This window comes from Denticeps clupeoides, chromosome 17 (genome assembly GCF_900700375.1).
Source record: "Denticeps clupeoides chromosome 17, fDenClu1.1, whole genome shotgun sequence".
NCBI lineage: Eukaryota > Metazoa > Chordata > Actinopteri > Clupeiformes > Denticipitidae > Denticeps > Denticeps clupeoides.
The window spans coordinates 1,103,681-1,119,848 of record NC_041723.1 but is presented as its reverse complement, the minus strand read 5'-3'; the positions used below and the strand labels follow the sequence as shown (position 1 = coordinate 1,119,848).

General features: G+C 50.3%; 2 protein-coding genes across 4 annotated transcripts; one reads left to right on the top strand and one right to left on the bottom strand.

Moving 5' to 3' along the window:
* Positions 1–1,681: 1,681 nt before the first annotated feature.
* On the top strand, positions 1,682–5,638 carry LOC114767175 (sphingosine 1-phosphate receptor 2). 2 transcript variants are annotated; one of them, XM_028958755.1, is made up of 12 exons: positions 1,682–1,947; positions 2,017–2,060; positions 2,218–2,281; positions 3,174–3,314; positions 3,433–3,537; positions 3,837–3,883; positions 3,999–4,100; positions 4,178–4,223; positions 4,522–4,593; positions 4,699–4,852; positions 4,927–5,000; positions 5,081–5,638. In XM_028958755.1, exons 1-12 carry the CDS (start codon positions 1,885–1,887, stop codon positions 5,237–5,239), a joined length of 1,071 nt encoding a protein of 356 aa, XP_028814588.1. In that variant the 5' UTR covers positions 1,682–1,884; the 3' UTR covers positions 5,240–5,638. The 2 variants fall into 2 exon arrangements, with proteins under 2 accessions (XP_028814588.1, XP_028814587.1); XM_028958754.1 differs by having other exon boundaries at positions 1,991–2,060.
* A 1,450-nt stretch (positions 5,639–7,088) lies between these two features.
* On the bottom strand, positions 7,089–13,163 carry neto2b (neuropilin (NRP) and tolloid (TLL)-like 2b). 2 transcript variants are annotated; one of them, XM_028958403.1, is made up of 8 exons: positions 12,885–13,163; positions 12,619–12,675; positions 12,375–12,524; positions 11,929–12,225; positions 11,723–11,850; positions 11,233–11,461; positions 10,253–10,366; positions 7,089–8,365 (listed from the first exon to the last, which is right to left on the bottom strand). In XM_028958403.1, exons 1-8 carry the CDS (start codon positions 12,892–12,894, stop codon positions 7,821–7,823), a joined length of 1,530 nt encoding a protein of 509 aa, XP_028814236.1. In that variant the 5' UTR covers positions 12,895–13,163; the 3' UTR covers positions 7,089–7,820. The 2 variants fall into 2 exon arrangements, with proteins under 2 accessions (XP_028814236.1, XP_028814237.1); XM_028958404.1 differs by lacking the exon at positions 10,253–10,366.
* Positions 13,164–16,168: the final 3,005 nt, after the last annotated feature.

The window sequence follows — 16,168 nt, the reverse complement described above, 5'->3', positions numbered from 1 at the left end:
CATATATATACACACACACACACACGCAGTCCAGGCCAAAGGTTTGGACACCTTCCTATTCAACGTGTTTTCTTTATCTTCATGACCATTTACGTTGGTAGATTCTCACTGAAGGCATCAAAACTATGAATGAACACGTGTGGAGTTCTGTGCTTAACAAAAAGTGGAGACCTGACCTCCACAGTCACCGGACCTGAACCCAATCCAGATGGTTTGGGGTGAGCTGGACCAACAAGTGCTAAACACCTCTGGGAACTCCTTCAAGACTGTTGGAGAAGCATTTCAGGTGACGACCTCTTGAAGCTCATCGAGAGAATGCCAAGAGTGTGCAAAGCAGTAATCAGAGCAAAGAAACTAGAATATAAAACATGTTTTCACTTATTTCACCTTTTTTTGTTAAGTACAAAACACATCGAATGAGAAAGTGTTTCCAAACTTTTGACCTTTACTGTGTGTGTGTGTGTGTGTGTGTGTGTGTGTATATTTATAAAGATTCAAAGATCAAACACAATAAATCAAGCCAATGTACATCAAAATGGCATGTCAAGTCCAACTCATGCATCAGGCAAATTTATGGAAGGTAATACACGTATTGTCACGGGTGGGCTGGACATGGCATGAAGGAGGACACATTCGCACGATCACAGGACAGGGGTTTAATATAAACTACACGAGACAGGGGAACATCTACACTTCACAATGACCCAACGGCGAACAGACACGAAAAGGATAGTTTTATACAATTATATAAATAGACAGCAGGTGAACACGATCAGGGAACTTTACACAGGACGAACATGAAACTCCGGTCCGGACTCCGGATCCGGAGTAACCCCTGCCGGTCCGGATCATGACACGTATATATAAATATTGAAACAGACAGGATACCTTCAGCAGTCATTATAAAAACAGTTCATACAGTTGCACAGTCCTTGCAGGAAATATCAGAAAAGAATAAAACAAACCTGAAAAAAAGACTTAATATCAAGCCTGGTGACAGCAGGACACCGGCAACCAGGATCCTGCTGTGTGTAATAAAGCCACCAAGTCCCCACCACATGGCAGCAGTCAGAGTACCAAACATCTAATGAACAGGAGCGATGTAACTGCTGAATAAAAGCAGCACAGATCGGCCACGTTACTCCTCTGGTCCGAGCAACAGGCCGGGGGGCAGCCGTGCACCTACACAGTCCGGCCCAGTTAAACCAGGAGATGCAGGAGATGCACGATTCCCCCGATAAGTGAAAGTGGAGTGATTGTCATTGTGAGGCGCCTCAGCACAGCACACGGTGACACGGTGAAACGTGTCCTCTGTATTTATCCCATCACCCTGAGTGAGCAGTGGGCGGCCATGACAGGCGCCCGGGGAGCAGTGTGAGGGGACGGTGCTTTGCTCAGTGGCACCTTGGCGGTTCAGGATTCGGGACCTCATCTCATTACAGCATTTATGCCAGTCATCTCCACATTGTCCTGGATAAAAACCTTCTTTTATGTTAGAGGATGTGCAACCTAACAGCAGAACTACCGCCTTCCAGTGGCGTTGCCAGGTGCTGACAGAATGTCGCGCAACCTGTCACCCTTCCAGGCATGAGGCACGCCTCGAGGCAGGTACTGCAGCTCATTCAATCACAAGCGTAGATGCACGCTTACTCACTACAACTTCCCTGTTGGATGATTAAACACCAGAATTTCCCTATTTTACACATCATTACAGATCCTGCCACATTCTGCACCATGGTCTGTCGTACAGGTAACACCGTACGAGAGTCCCTTTCATATTATGGAACAAAACTCGCCACCCTGGCAACACCTCGTCCCGGCACGTGACCACGCACAGGTCCAACGTCCAGGTTCACGGCATGCTTGAGGGACTTCAGGGTGGAGATGGAGGCGTGCGGCAGCACCAGCAGCACCAGCAGCTCCGCCAGCATGTTACAGGACACGCAGGTGCGCGCCACAATCTTTTTAATCTTCAGCTCTTCTTCTCTAGCTCATGCCTTTCTCTTTTTCTTTCAGATTACAGTCCTGTCGTTGCTCTACATGGTCTTTCTGTCTTTAAGGTAAGATCTACAGGTTTATTCGTCTCATGTATAAATAATAAATCCCCTGTCCCCCATTATTTAGACCCAGGCGGGCCTATAATGAGTTTATTATAGCGGCAGAAGCCTCACTGGGTCGAAAGTTCTGAGATGTTCACCGCTGACTTTTCTGTTGCAGTTTAATGGGGAGCCTGTCCACGGTGCTCATATCCATCGCGAAGAGGAAACGGCTCCACGAGCAGGTGAGGGGGCAGAAACCGCAGGTACGTGCCCCACCTGGCGCTACAGCAGGAGATATCAGGGTCGGCAGAGATCGCAGCACAAAAACCAACAGAAGCCACGCTGCCATGTCCTGACCTCGCGACATTTACATTTACGCCATCTATCAGAGCGCCTTACAACCAGTAGTCACAGGTGTCTTGCTCAGGGACACGATGGTAGTACGTGGGGTTTGAACCTGGGTCTTCTGGGTCACAGGCGAGTGTGTTACCCAGTACGCTGCTTAATTTTCATTCTTTATTTGCTACACTGGTGGCAGTGGTGAGGAAACGGACTCGTTCGGGTTCGAATCCCGAATGTCCAAGGTGTCACCAAGGTCCCCTTGATGAAGGTCCTGTGCCCACTGCCCAGCAAGGGTGATGGTTAAATACAGAGGACACCGTGTCTCACAATGAAAGTCTTTCTTTCACTTTCACTTTTAAACTGATCATTTTATGTTTCATTATTAGAAAAAAAATCCAGAAATCCAGTTTTTCAAATGACTGGAATAGTCGATGAGAAATGTTTTTTAATTCTCATACTGAGAGACGTTCTGCTACGTTTACATTCACGCTATTTTGGCCGTACCCAGAGCGACTTACAACGTGCTTCCATGTCACCATCAATAAAGTGATCAGTTCTGGATCACTGGGACCCCCCCAACCATGAATACAGTCATTTTAATTTCACTAATTTCTTATCAGACTATGAGAAAGTTACAAGTTTCCTCTAAAGAGGAAGGTGTTGAGGGGAACTTCACTCCACCACCGAGACAGAGAAGAGTCCGCTGTGTGTGTCTAGCTGATAATATTGTTCTCGGGGGGGGGGGACGGGACGCTCCACGTTCCTTCCTTTCTTGCCACTTTTTGCGTGCAGGTGATGCCTCTGGTCCAGCTTGGCGCCGCAGACTTCCTGGCCTCGGCCACCCTCATGAGCGCCACCAGCCTCAACTTCCTGCCGTACGGCGCCCTGCCGGACAGCGTGGTTCTGTGCGAGCGCGGCCTGCCGCTGTCGCTGGTGAGTGCGAGTTCCGTTACTAAATGAACCTGCGTCGCGGATGGCTGGGTCGCGTTGGTCCCGAGGACCGTCCTGGTTCGGCCTGACCTCAGATCAGCTTTGTCTCCGCGCCCCCCAGATGTTTTACTGCGTCTCCTTCCTGCTGGCCATCCTTTATGCCACCGAGTCCATCCGTGCCACTCAGGGATGGCGCGAGAGTGTCGGGGACGGAGACCAGGAAGAGGTGAGAGGACCGTCCTCCTGTCCATCCGAATCCCCGCACTGCCTTAACACACGGTATCCCGACGATGTAGATTGGGCACGTGGACATGTACACCCAGAACAGGGTAAAAGACACAAGGAGGACACGTTTGTACTCGTGACAACAGGTACACAACACAACCAGGGCGGCGGGGACATCAAACAACCGGAGAACCCAAAGTGTCCGACCGTTTCTTAAATGTGCCACCTGCTGGAAAGTAAAGGGCCTTTTGTGTGACCGCGGCCACCTGACCTGGGATCTGTCTCCGTGTGTTTCCGCAGCTGATGAGGAGGAAGAGGAATTTCGTCCTGCTGTGTGTGGCGGTGTGGTGGGTTCCTTCTCAGCTCACACTCCTCCTCTTCACATGTTAATCAGGACAGTGTGTGCTTGGCCGAGCGTTAAGGAGCGCACGTGTGTGTGTGTGTGTGTGTGTGTGTGTGCAGGGTGCTGCCGGTGGTTCTGTTCTTTCTCTACACTGAAACCCTCACCACCTCGATGGTCCCCATCGGCCCCGCTTGTCCCGTTCCGACCTCTTCCTGCAACAGGTAAACACGTCGGCCATGTTCCTTAAGAAGACGTTGCCGAGGTGAAGACGTGAACTATTCCGATTGGTTCCCTGCAGCTGCCTTCCGTTCCTGCATCTCCACGGTGACAACTGCTCCGACGTGGTAGGGGCTTTTTCATGCCGCCCAGCGTCCAGCATCAGATGTCCATTTCATTCATTTCTGTTGATCTGTAAGATCAACACATTTTACAGTGTGTGTGTGTGTGTGTGTGTGTGTGTGTGTGTGTTGATCACCAGAACTGATCTCTTCATCCATGGTAACATGGAAGCACGTTGTAAGTCGCTCTGGATAAGGGCGTCTGCCAAATGCCTTAAATGTACATTTAAATGTGTGTGTGTGTTTGTGTGTGCGTGTGTGTGTGTGTGTGTGCGTGTGTGTGTGCGTGTGTGTGTGTGCGCAGGACGATTCCCACAATGATTTCGTGAGAGGATTCCTCCTCGTCACTTTAATCTCAGTTCTTCTCACCAGCACAGTAAGATCCTAATGTTCCGATTATCCACTCAGCTCAGTTATACGAAACGGACCAACATTCCGTGTATAATTCCGTGTGTGTGTGTGTGTGTGTGTGTGTGTGTAGGTTGTGTACTGCAAGCTGCAGCGCTGGTCTCAGCGTTATGAACACACGGGGATGCTGACGGTCGAGGGAGACGGATTCTCCCGCAGGCAGCTGAGGGACGTCCTGTCCTCGTCCCGGTGCATCACACTGGTCATCATAGTCTGCTGGACGCCAGGTACGTCCGTCCGTCGTCCACTCAGTCCCGGTTCGTCCCGTCCTGCGCTCACTGGCGTGTCTGTTGAACCGCAGCGCTGGTGCTCGTCGTCTTGTCCTTCATCACCCAAATTCAGCAGGAGGACATATTCGTCCTCTACATCCTACAGGTCTGTATTCATCTGCACAATAACTCCGGGCCCCCGAATGCTGTTTTCCTGACCAGGCCCTTACCCACGATGCCTTGCAGGCGGTGTCGATGTCTCTCCAGGGCTTCCTGAACAGCGTGGTGTACGCGTGGCGGCGGAAGAACTTCCGGCTGGCGGTGCTTGGCGAGCGGATGCCCCTGCTGTCGTCCCACCAAAGGGCCACGCCGTTTTTTGAGGAGTCGCTGCCGACCCCCCCGTGACCCCCCCTCCCCGTGGTGCTTGTTTGCGTTCCCCGGAGAACCGTGACGGCGCTTCTCAGGCGGCAGCTACCAGACGTTCTCGCAAAGGACCATGCGGGGACACTCGGCCGGTTCAGGACTGAGTCTCAGAAACTAGTGAGGGACGAGGTGTCCATCCCTGGGGTCCTCAAAGTGTCCTGCACAGAACCAAGAGAACACATGCTGATGATTTTACTGCTGTGGTCCTGGTAAGGATCTGGTCTCATGGGTCAGGGTCAGTATTATCCAAGAATATCATTATAATAATTTCATAAATTATGAATAATTGTCTTTGACCTGCTATGGATGTGTCCTGTTTGCGCACATTTTGCTGAAATTGTGCGTATTTGTTTAAAACTAAATAAAAACAGTACAATAATACATCAAATTGTGATGCCGCCGTGCACCTCGTGTCTCAGGTGACGCGAATGGACAGCCGGGTCCTAATCGTCCCCGTTAAACGTTGCCTTTGTTGTGTGTTCCTTGCCATCGAGCCATGTTCATTTTCATTTAATCAATTCCAGATATAACCCTAACAAATAGATTACTTTTTTTTTATCTAGAAAAGATTCGTTTGGCCCCTCAGACTAAAAAGTTCACCGTGAAAACACATGCAGGGAGCGTCTTGGCATTGAAGCCAGGTTTTCTGGGGACTAGTGTCCTCAAAGACCCGGACACGTGACGCCTCAGTTAAACCGTAAAAAGGCATGAAATCACTTTACAGCCGTCCAGACTTGAGCAGGTTGCTCTTTTTTTTAATTATTCCGAGTCACGTGTCTCGTTTTTTAGGAACTCTACTCTCTTTTACGTAACGCGCGGTTTCGTTCAGTTTCATATTAAATCCCCGTCTCCCGTAATAGTCCACCTCAGCGCTTTCATTTTGTCTGAAGGTCACATTAATAAAAGAATAAAATATTTGTTTGCATAATTTAAGTCCAAGAATGTAAAATATCACCGCGTTGTGGGGCTCTGAAGTTAATGTTGTGCAATGTGAGGGCACGCGTGTGTGTGTGTGTGTGCGTGTGTGTGTGTGTGTGTGTGTGAATTTTTGCAGAACCAGAGGAGCAGCATTTGTCAGATATCTTCTGCTCTCTGAAACCTCCCTGCAGAGTTTAAAGGACATGGATGAAGTTGAAAGCGAGGCGATTGTCACGGTGACACGGTGAAACGTGTCCTCTGTATTTAACCGTCACCCTTGGTGAGCAGTGTGCGGGGACGGGACCTTCATCAAGGGGACCTCGGTGGCCCTTCGAACCCTCAACCTTCTTATTACGGGGCCGCTAGGCCACCGCTGCTAGATATATGACTGTGGAAGAAATATTGAATGCATTATTTTAAGAAATCTTACGCGATCTACAGTCATTGGCCATCAGGTCAGAAGACAACAGCTTGTGGTAAAGCCATCGCTCTGTCCGTCACTGTCACTGTCACAGAGACGAATGTGAGGGGCACAGCACTACACCACCCGGCCCTGGAGAGAACCTTTCAAAGGGCCACGTCCGAGCAAAATGACCCCGTTTCTTACCTTGCTGAATAATAAAAAGATAAAAAAACGCTCTTTTGATGACGCCTGTGGTGACTAACCCTGTTATAATCCGGACGGCAAACAGTCACGAGGTAAGTGGCCGCCTGGGACCGTGGATTAGATAAGGCCACGTTACCACGCTAGGGCCTGCGGGTTCTGTTTACTGTCCGTTTACGTATGTCCGTTTACTGAAGACGCGGCCGCTTTATACTCGGACACGATAACACGCTCACACCAACCGAAAGCCCTTATTCGCACCGCGCCATCTTCAGTGTGCAAGAACGTTGTTTGTTCGGTGCAATGGGCTCCGTTCGGGTTCTCAGAAATCAGTAGTTTTATTGTACAGTGTGCATACAGATGGTACAAGCTAACGTCGTACATAAAAGTGTACTCGGGGCCGGGGTACATGGTATATGGGACCGACATAACTGCGTAATACACGGTACTGTTAGATAGGGTCATGTCATGGGGCAACCGTATTTCATTTATAACCATGGTGCAGAAAAAGGAGCTCGAACTAGTGAGATGATGGAGGGGGGGGGGGGGGGGGGCAGAAACAATGCAGACATACCTGCCCGTCAAACATTAAACAGCCGGGGTGGCTTTCATTCGTCTGTTGTTCTGTACGTTAATTAAGATGGATAATTAACGTCGGAATGGTTGTAAAGCGCCACGGTCGAGGGGACTTTTCGCCGTTTTACATTAACCCAGGGGACCCACGCAAATAAAAGATCCGGGCACCGCGCAGGCAGCTCGCCTCGAGTCAATATTTGCCTGCTGGCCGATATTAACCGCGGGCTCCTATAGCCCAGTTTAGCCGCTAAGCCCCGCCCACCGCGGCAATAATGACAGCCGCTTGGCGTCGTTGCCGAGCAACGCGTCGGGGTCAGAAGTCAGGTAAGCAGCAGATGCTTGTGACAGTGGCGGGAAATTGGTCGCGTTCATGACGATGCAGGATCCTGATCAGAGTTGTGAGGGAACATCACGTTTTTACTCTATCGGAGGGGTAGATGTGGTGGAAGGGCGTGGCAAAAGGCTTCAAAAATCGATAGAAGCAGATCTCCGCCCGTGGGCGAACCCCTCGCCGCCGACCTTCTCCATCACCCTGTGTTGCAACGCCCGCATCTGCTCTTCCTCGTCAGAGTCATCGCCATGCCCGCAGGGCTCCTCCCCCAGACTGTGGGCGCTGGACAGGCGGGCGGGGCGCGCCTTCCTCCCGCGGCCCGAGCCGAGCTCCAGCGAGCTCTGCCGGGTGGGCGTGTCCACGCCGCAGTGGTGCTCGCGGACGCAGCGGGAGGAGGAGCGGCGGAGCTTCTGGAAGGCCTCCAGCTCCTCGGCCAGCTCGGCCAGGTCGGGGGGCGGGTGGCGCTCGCGCCCCTGCAGGGAGAAGAGCTCGTAGTGCGGCGGCTCCTGCGGCTCCTGGCGGGTGAACAGGGGCCGGCGCACCAGGACCTTCTTGCGCGGCTGCCGCAGCTGGACCACGATGGAGATGCTGAGGAGGAGCGCGACCACGCCGGTGGAAGCGCAGATCACCGTCACGTGGGTTCGACTCATCTGCTGGAAGAAGCCCCTGGACTTCTTCTCTGTGAGAGGGACATCAGATGTCAGTGCACACAAGCAGTTGGGCCTAAAAGGTTAGTCCCGACCCGAGAACCGGCAGGATTGTGCCCGTGTGACACGCCCAGCAGGCATGTCGCAGACGTGTGACACGCGCAGCCGGCCTGTCGTAGACGTGTGACACGCCCAGCAGGCATGTCGCAGACATGTGACACGCCCAGCAGGCATGTCGCAGACGTGTGACACGCGCAGCCGGCCTGTCGTAGACGTGTGACACGCCCAGCAGGCATGTCGCAGACGTGTGACACGCGCAGCCGGCCTGTCGTAGACGTGTGACACGCCCAGCAGGCATGTCGCAGACGTGTGACACGCCCAGCAGGCATGTCGCAGACATGTGACACGCCCAGCAGGCATGTCGCAGACGTGTGACACGCCCAGCCGGCCTGTCGTAGACGTGTGACACGCCCAGCAGGCATGTCGCAGACATGTGACACGCCCAGCAGGCATGTCGCAGACGTGTGACACGCGCAGCCGGCCTGTCGTAGACGTGTGACACGCCCAGCAGGCATGTCGCAGACGTGTGACACGCGCAGCCGGCCTGTCGTAGACGTGTGACACGCCCAGCCGGCCTGTCGTAGACGTGTGACACGCCCAGCAGGCATGTCGCAGACGTGTGACACGCCCAGCCGGCATGTCGTAGACGTGTGACGCGCCCAGCCGGCATGTCGCAGACGTGTGACACGCCCAGCCAAAAAAGTGAAGTGATTGTCACATGCGATACACAGCAGCACAGCACACGGTGCACACAGTGAAATTTGTCCTCTGCATTTAACCCATCACCCTTGGTGAGCAGTGGGCACCATGACAGGCGCCCGGGGAGCAGTGTGTGGGGACGCTGTTTTGCTCGGTGGCACCTCAGTGGTACCTTGGCGGATCGGGAATCGAACCGGCAACCTTCTGATTACGGGGCCGCTTCCTTAACCGCTAGGCCACCACTGCACGGAGCCGGCCTGTCGTAGACGTGTGACACGCCCAGCCGGCCTGTCGTAGACGTGTGACACGCCCAGCTGTGAAATGAATGCTCATGTACTATTTGTGTCTCTGACAGAGGTGGGTTGTAACGAGTTACATTTACTCTGTTATATTGACTTGAGTAACTTTAAAAGTACTAGGTTTACAACGCCAAACTTTTTACTCCTACTTGAGTATGTTTGTGAATTAGAAACTCCACTCGTACTGAATTGGGTAACATACATTTACAGCATTTACCAGGCGCCCTTATCCAGAGCGACTTACAACCAGTAGTTACAGGGACAGTCCCCCCCTGGAGCAATTTAGGGTTAAGTGTCTTGCTCAGGGACACGATGGTAGTAAGTGGGATTTGAACCTGGGTCTTCTGGTTCATAGGCGAGTGTGTTACCCACTAGGCTACTACCACCCTATGCTTTTATTCTTCAGACGTAGCAACGATAATCACATGGCACCGTTTCACCAGTCGGACGTAGCCATGCGGTCACATGACCACACACAAACCGTGGCGGCAGTGACACAAACTCACCACACGGCACAGACACGGAATGAAAAATGGCCGATGCGACTGTCTGCAAAGCTCAAAGACAGAATCCCAGTCTTTCATATCGACCATTTTAGTATTTGTAAAATGTTGTTAAATGACGGCATTAGCCAAGTAATGAAAAAAAGTCATTAGCGTTATCGTTTCTCAGTTTTATTTAAAATATCAGCGCTAACGCATATAATTAGCATATAAAAGACGGTCTTTACAACATACTTTAATAAGACACTGAATAGGATATAAAAGGCACGCGTCTGAAGCCCTTCGTGGCCAGACGAGCATCTCAGGTTGGCATCCCTGCGGTGGCTGGCGGAGCACACAAGACATCGTGACATCTCACCCTTGCAGTTGCTCTCGTCCCAGGGGAAGACGCAGTTCTGCACCCCGTTGCACACCAGCGAGCTGTTGATGCACATGTTGTTGTGGCAGAAGAACGCGCTGGGCGAGCACGGAGCTGTCGAGGCGAATGGAAGAAGACACCCGGTGGTCAGCCCGGTCTGAGACTAAACGTGCTTCTTAATGGAGGAATGGGACCGGGACAGGGCAATTTGACACTGGAGAAGACGGACTGGTGTGGCGGTGACACGCAGATCTGGTTTTCAGCCACTAGGGGGAGACGTTGACAGATGGAGCGAGAAGGAACATGGAGGGAGAGGAACGTACAGATGTCCCTCTGGCTTTATTCCGGGATTTCTGTGTGTCTGAGGGTCTGGAGAACCCATTTCCATTTGCATTAATCACATTGTGAGAAAGGAAGATTACGGGAGGCCAATAAAAGACATGCACTTAGATAAAGAGGAATGGATTAAGTGACAATCATTAAGAAATGATTGTCACTTGTGAGACACAGCAGCACAGCACATGGTGCACACAGTGAAATTTGTCCTCTGCATTTATCCCAGCACCCTGAGTGAGCAGTGGGCACCATGACAGGTGCCCGGGGAGCAGTGTGTGGGGACGGTGCTTTGCTCAGTTGCACCTCGATGGCACCTTGGCGGACCGGGATTCGAACCGGCAACCGGGATTCGAACCATTAAGAAAATTTCAAAATTGGCGCTCTGCCTACTGTGTTTGGGCATGAAACAGAACTGTACAGTGCAAGTCTACTGTGCACCGGTACAAACCATTGAAACTAGAAACTAAAGCATTTCACTGCATATCATACCGTGTATGAATTTGAATTTGAAAACTAAACCCCTGTTTTTCTAAGCTGCAAGAAATTTAGTTCATGCGACAAAACGTTGATGTCCCCCGAGCGTTTATTGCGCTGTACACTGAGAAGTAGTCGGTGTGGTTGGCGTGAGCGGCGTGGACACTCACGCTCGGCGAAGGTGGTGAACAGCATGCGGAAGCGGCTCAGTCGGCTGCCCTCGTCGGCCCACATGCGGACCACGCCCACCTCGCTGTCGAGCATGATGTCCGTGGCGACGGTGCTGCAGAACTTGGCCTTCAGGTCCTCGATGGCGCTGCTGCCGTCGTACACGGCCACAAAGTTCTTCTTGCACTCGTTGGTGTTCTCCATCTGGTAGTCCAGGAACCGCAGGTAAATCTGAGAGCAAAAGCAAGAACCTTCACGTCAGCTTTTACATTTAATTACATTTTACATTTACAGCATTTACCAGACGCCCTTATCCAGAGCTCCTTACAGTCAGTAGCTACAGGGACAGTCCCCCCCCTGGAGACACTCAGGGTTAAGTGTCTTGCTCAGGGACACAATGGTAGTAAGTGGGGCTCTTCTTGTGATACTAATACTACTTTTAATCTTTTATTGACCTGGCACGCTGTATTAACCAGAAGATGAAGTCCCTACCTTGGACTTGGGCGGGGCACGAATGATCCAGATGCAGTCAACAGCTTCATCGAGCTTCACCTTATTCTCCTCCTCCACCTGGCTGGACCGGATTAATCCCTCCGCGCCGCTCATTTCGAACTGGCAGTCTGCAGGCAGAGAGGAAGAGGCTCGTTTCCGACTTCCTGGCCCCCTCCGGACGTCAGGAGACACCACGGCGGTCTCACCTGGGATGGGGTTGAGGAGACCCCCGACGTGCAGGTGGAAGTCCGGGTCGATCGGGAACGTGTAGGTCACCCGGAAGCCCAGTCCCTCCAGCTCCTCGTCGCTGGTGAACTTGATCCACATGAAGCGCCCGGAGGAGGTGACCACGCCCGGACTCTGAGCCCCGCAGAAGCGGTTGATGAGCGGCGAGAACACGAACGGCCCGTCGCGGATCTCGATGTTGTCGAAGCGACACTCGAACGACGACTCGATGTAGTAAAGTTCGTCGAAGACCAGTTCTATCCTCTTACGGGGGTATGCTGTTCTCACGGCAATGGGAGAAAGGAGGCAATATATCACTTTTCCACATTTATTATGGTTGGAAAGACTTAAAAAATAGTTCTACTATGAAAAGATGTTCCTTCCGAGTTCGGTGTAGAACTTCGTAAACTCGTAAGGACACACGCACCTTCCAGGATGAAGACGCACTCCTGATTGGGGGGGTAGGTGTTGGGGTAGTTCGGCGAGCTGAACTCGCCCCCGTCGGGGTTTCGGGTCCACGTTCCACAGTGGCCCAGTTTCGGGGGGGTTTTTGCAGGCTCTGGTGCTTTCTGTGGTTCTGCACACACACACACACACACACACACTTTCAGACGGAGGATGTGCATCGTCCGTGGGACGTTGTCTGTGGGTCGTGACAGCAGGTCCCTCACCCTTAGTTTTCTGTGCCAGAGCGAAGCCCTCTTCAATCAAGAGGAGCAGGACCCACGCTGAAGAGGACAGAGGACAAGAAACTTACCAGAATCGCAAAACATGGACACATAAGCAGAGAGACAGACAGAAATAACTCACTGTAATGCACATAAAGCAAATAATACGAAAGCCACTTTGATTTCGTGAACCGTGTGGTCATTTCTCTGATCACGTATTTGAATTATTCCCACGCGTGATAATAACGCGCCGCGCACCGCGCACCCACCTCCGCGCATCTTCAGGGGCTCTCCGGCGTCTCCATGCCGGCGCGGGAAGGTCCGGGTTACCGCAGATCTCCTGCTCGTGCTGTTGGTGGCGGTGGCGACAGCAGGGACAGGGACGCGCCTCGCGCCGTGCGCGACGTTTAATATCGCCGGTGCGCATGCGCGCCAGTGCCGGACAGGCGCGATTACGCGTGGAACGTTGGCGACGATCGTTCACTATTGTCATGCATGTGAACAATTTCACACTCACAGTTGTGAACTGTAATTGTACGGAAGTTTTCAGCAATTCAACAGTTGTCTTATTGAAAAGAGGCGGGAATATCAATATTCTACAAACACAAGACCAGAAATAGTTCACTTTATGAAGTATTAAGTGTAACTGTTGAGTGTGTACAGTTCACAACTGTGAGTGTGTCAGTGTCCCACGAAATAAAACAATGATTGTACAAAACAGACAATGAGAGCCGTGTAATTTAACACAGTGTTAAACACTGTACATGATGTTTGGATCTGTTGTTGGACGCTGGGCTGTTGGACGAGAGCCCACAACATCACGACTCACGATGGAAGCCGCAGAGCTGTCAGCTCCTCCTCCAGAACCGGCGGCACCGCTGACACGATGGTGCAGAATGTTCTGGCCCGTGGGGCAGCACTGGAACGAGAGATTTCTACATGGACACGACTGAAGAGACATTCACTATAAAGCTGACGGCCAAGAGGACAGAAGCTTCATGAACGTCAGGATGCTGCCCTTAAAATGCTGAGAAGCACATTTAACACATTTACATTCATCGGACGCCCTTATCCAGAGTGACAGTGGCGTGATTGTCACTGTGAAACACAGCAGCACGGCGAGACACATTTCATTGTCCTCTACATTTAACCATGTGAGTGGGGACGGTGCCTTGTTCGTTCCGGGATTAGTGACAGGGACAGTCCCACCAAAGACACTCAGGGTTAGGTGTCTTGCTCAGGGACACGATGGTAGTAAGTGGGGTTTAGTCCTTGGTTCTTTCTTAATACACAGGAACAGAATGAGGCTGACACAGCCACTCACATAACAAAGTCCCAATTTCAATCAAATGTAGTATAAAAGATATATAACTATTTAAATAAATGTTTTTTATGTACACTACAGGCCAAAAGTTTGGACACACCTCCTCATTCAACGTTTTTTCTTTATTTTCAGGACCATTTAAGTTGGTAGATTCTCACTGAAGGCATCAGAACTATGAATGAACACATGTGGAGTTCTGTACTTAACAAAAAGTGGAGACCTGACCTCCACAGTCACCGGACCTGAACCCAATCCAGATGGTTTGGGGTGAGCTGGACCAACAAGTGCTAAACACCTCTGGGAACTCCTTCAAGACTGTTGGAGAAGCATTTCAGGTGACGACCTCTTGAAGCTCATCGAGAGAATGCCAAGAGTGTGCAAAGCAGGAATCAGAGCAAAGAAACTAGAATATAAAACATGTTTTCACTTATTTCACCTTTTTTTGTTAAGTACAGAACTCCACATGTGTTCATTCATAGTTTTGGTGCCTTCAGTGAGAATCTACCAACGTAAATGGTCATGAAAGTAAAGAAAACACGTCGAATGAGAAGGTGTGTCCGAACCTTTGGCCTGTACTGTATATAACACACCCATTTTCAGTTGTACAGAAAACCCCACATGAAACCGCACATGGAGAAGAACAGGCCACCATATGGATGAGAAATTACAAAAAAAAGAAGAAAAAAAACAAAAAAAAACTGTAATCCTCAATTGGTTCTTTAAAGATTTTTTTCAAGCTTTTTCTCTATGGATTATTGCTCTGAATTATAACCAGAGAGAGTTTTAATCTGCTTTCATATAGTAAAACAATCTCAGGGGATCACGCCTTCCCACGTCTTAAAGCAGGCGTGAGGGTCACACAGCATGTATGGATGTCAAGTAATGTGCATGTCGAGTAATTATTTAGCATCGAGAAAAGTGTGTGTGTGTACACGCGCACACACACATTTTTAGGAGACTGTGTATACTACTTGTGCCTTACAGCTGAGAGGATTTCACTTTTGTAATCTGTGTGTGTGTGTGTGTCTGTAATCTAGGCCCTGACCCGTTCTTGGCTGGGGTTATCTTGAGGAGGACGTCTGTGAGAAGAGTATGGGGAGAAGGCAGAGATGCCTTCGCACACACACTCACACACACACACAAATGTGAGAAGATACACACATACAAATAACAGCAGGCATGATGGACATAAAAGGCCACATATGTGCCTCATCGGCGAGTTTTTATTTCTCACGCATCACATAGTTGCATTTTGGACGTGTGGAAACATTTTTGGTGTGTGCCGGGGTTTCTGTGTGATGGATATGCAGCAGGATCTCAAACACCCGTGGTTAGAAGGATTAAGAAACGTGCATTTTTTTATTTTTATTTAAAGCAGTCAGACAGAAGTTCCGGCCGTTTTGTTCTCAGTCAGAATACAATATAAGTCTAAAAAATTATTCAGGGTCAAATAATGCACAATGATGTCTTTATTCAATTTACAAGGTGAAAAGTCTAGCCTGAGACAACATGCCAAATGTCAAATTTGCCTCCATCTTCGTTAGACACAACGTGTTGGTTGGAAAAAAAGAAGTTCAGATTGAGGGAGGTGACAAGTGAAATCTATCGAATAAAAGAACTACGGGCTCGACATTACAAGCGGTTTCCAGTATTAATGCCGATTTTAGCCGGAGCTATGTTCGCTACCGTCTGCAGTTCGGTGTCCTTGAGCACCAAATACAGCCTGATTTCCTCATGTGAGTCAGATCTGAAAGCACCTGGTGTCTGAAGCACTTTGGAGAAAAGGAGGCCTTGGTTTGTGGAAAATGAATGAAATCTCGCAGGGCGAGAGCCGGGTGGAAGTAATGAAAAGAGGATTTCTGCCGATGGAAGCTTGTTCTCATCAAATACTCGGAGATTGGTGGATTTCTGTAGTTATTGAAAGTTTGCGTCCATCGTTGCACAACCACTTTCTTTAAGGGCTGCAGATAAGATAATATGTTTTTTACTGAATGCACTGCCCGAAGGACCCATCTGTTTAATGCAAATGTGATTATGTTCATGATCTAAATACTGTGGCACAATGTGCAAAAAACATAGAAATGGTAATAACAATACATGCATGAGTGTGTGCCCCATTTTTGCTTGTTTTTAAGATTTTATCTTCAAGACGAGGTTGCCATGATCACAGGAATCTCGTAATCAATTAAGATTAATGTTGCATGCCACCTTCAGATCAGAAAACATGGA

Coding starts and splice junctions, on each gene's coding strand:
- LOC114767175 (XM_028958754.1), top strand. CDS start 1,860: ATGCTTGAGGGACTTCAGGGTGGAGATGGAGGCGTGCGGCAGCACCAG. Junction 3,538..3,836: donor GGGACGGAGACCAGGAAGAG/GTGAGAGGACCG, acceptor GTGTTTCCGCAG/CTGATGAGGAGGAAGAGGAA. Junction 3,884..3,998: donor CTGCTGTGTGTGGCGGTGTG/GTGGGTTCCTTC, acceptor GTGTGTGTGCAG/GGTGCTGCCGGTGGTTCTGT.
- neto2b (XM_028958403.1), bottom strand. Junction 12,226..12,374: donor GTGCGTCTTCATCCTGGAAG/GTGCGTGTGTCC, acceptor CCGTGAGAACAG/CATACCCCCGTAAGAGGATA. Junction 10,367..11,232: donor GTTCACCACCTTCGCCGAGC/GTGAGTGTCCAC, acceptor TCGCCTCGACAG/CTCCGTGCTCGCCCAGCGCG.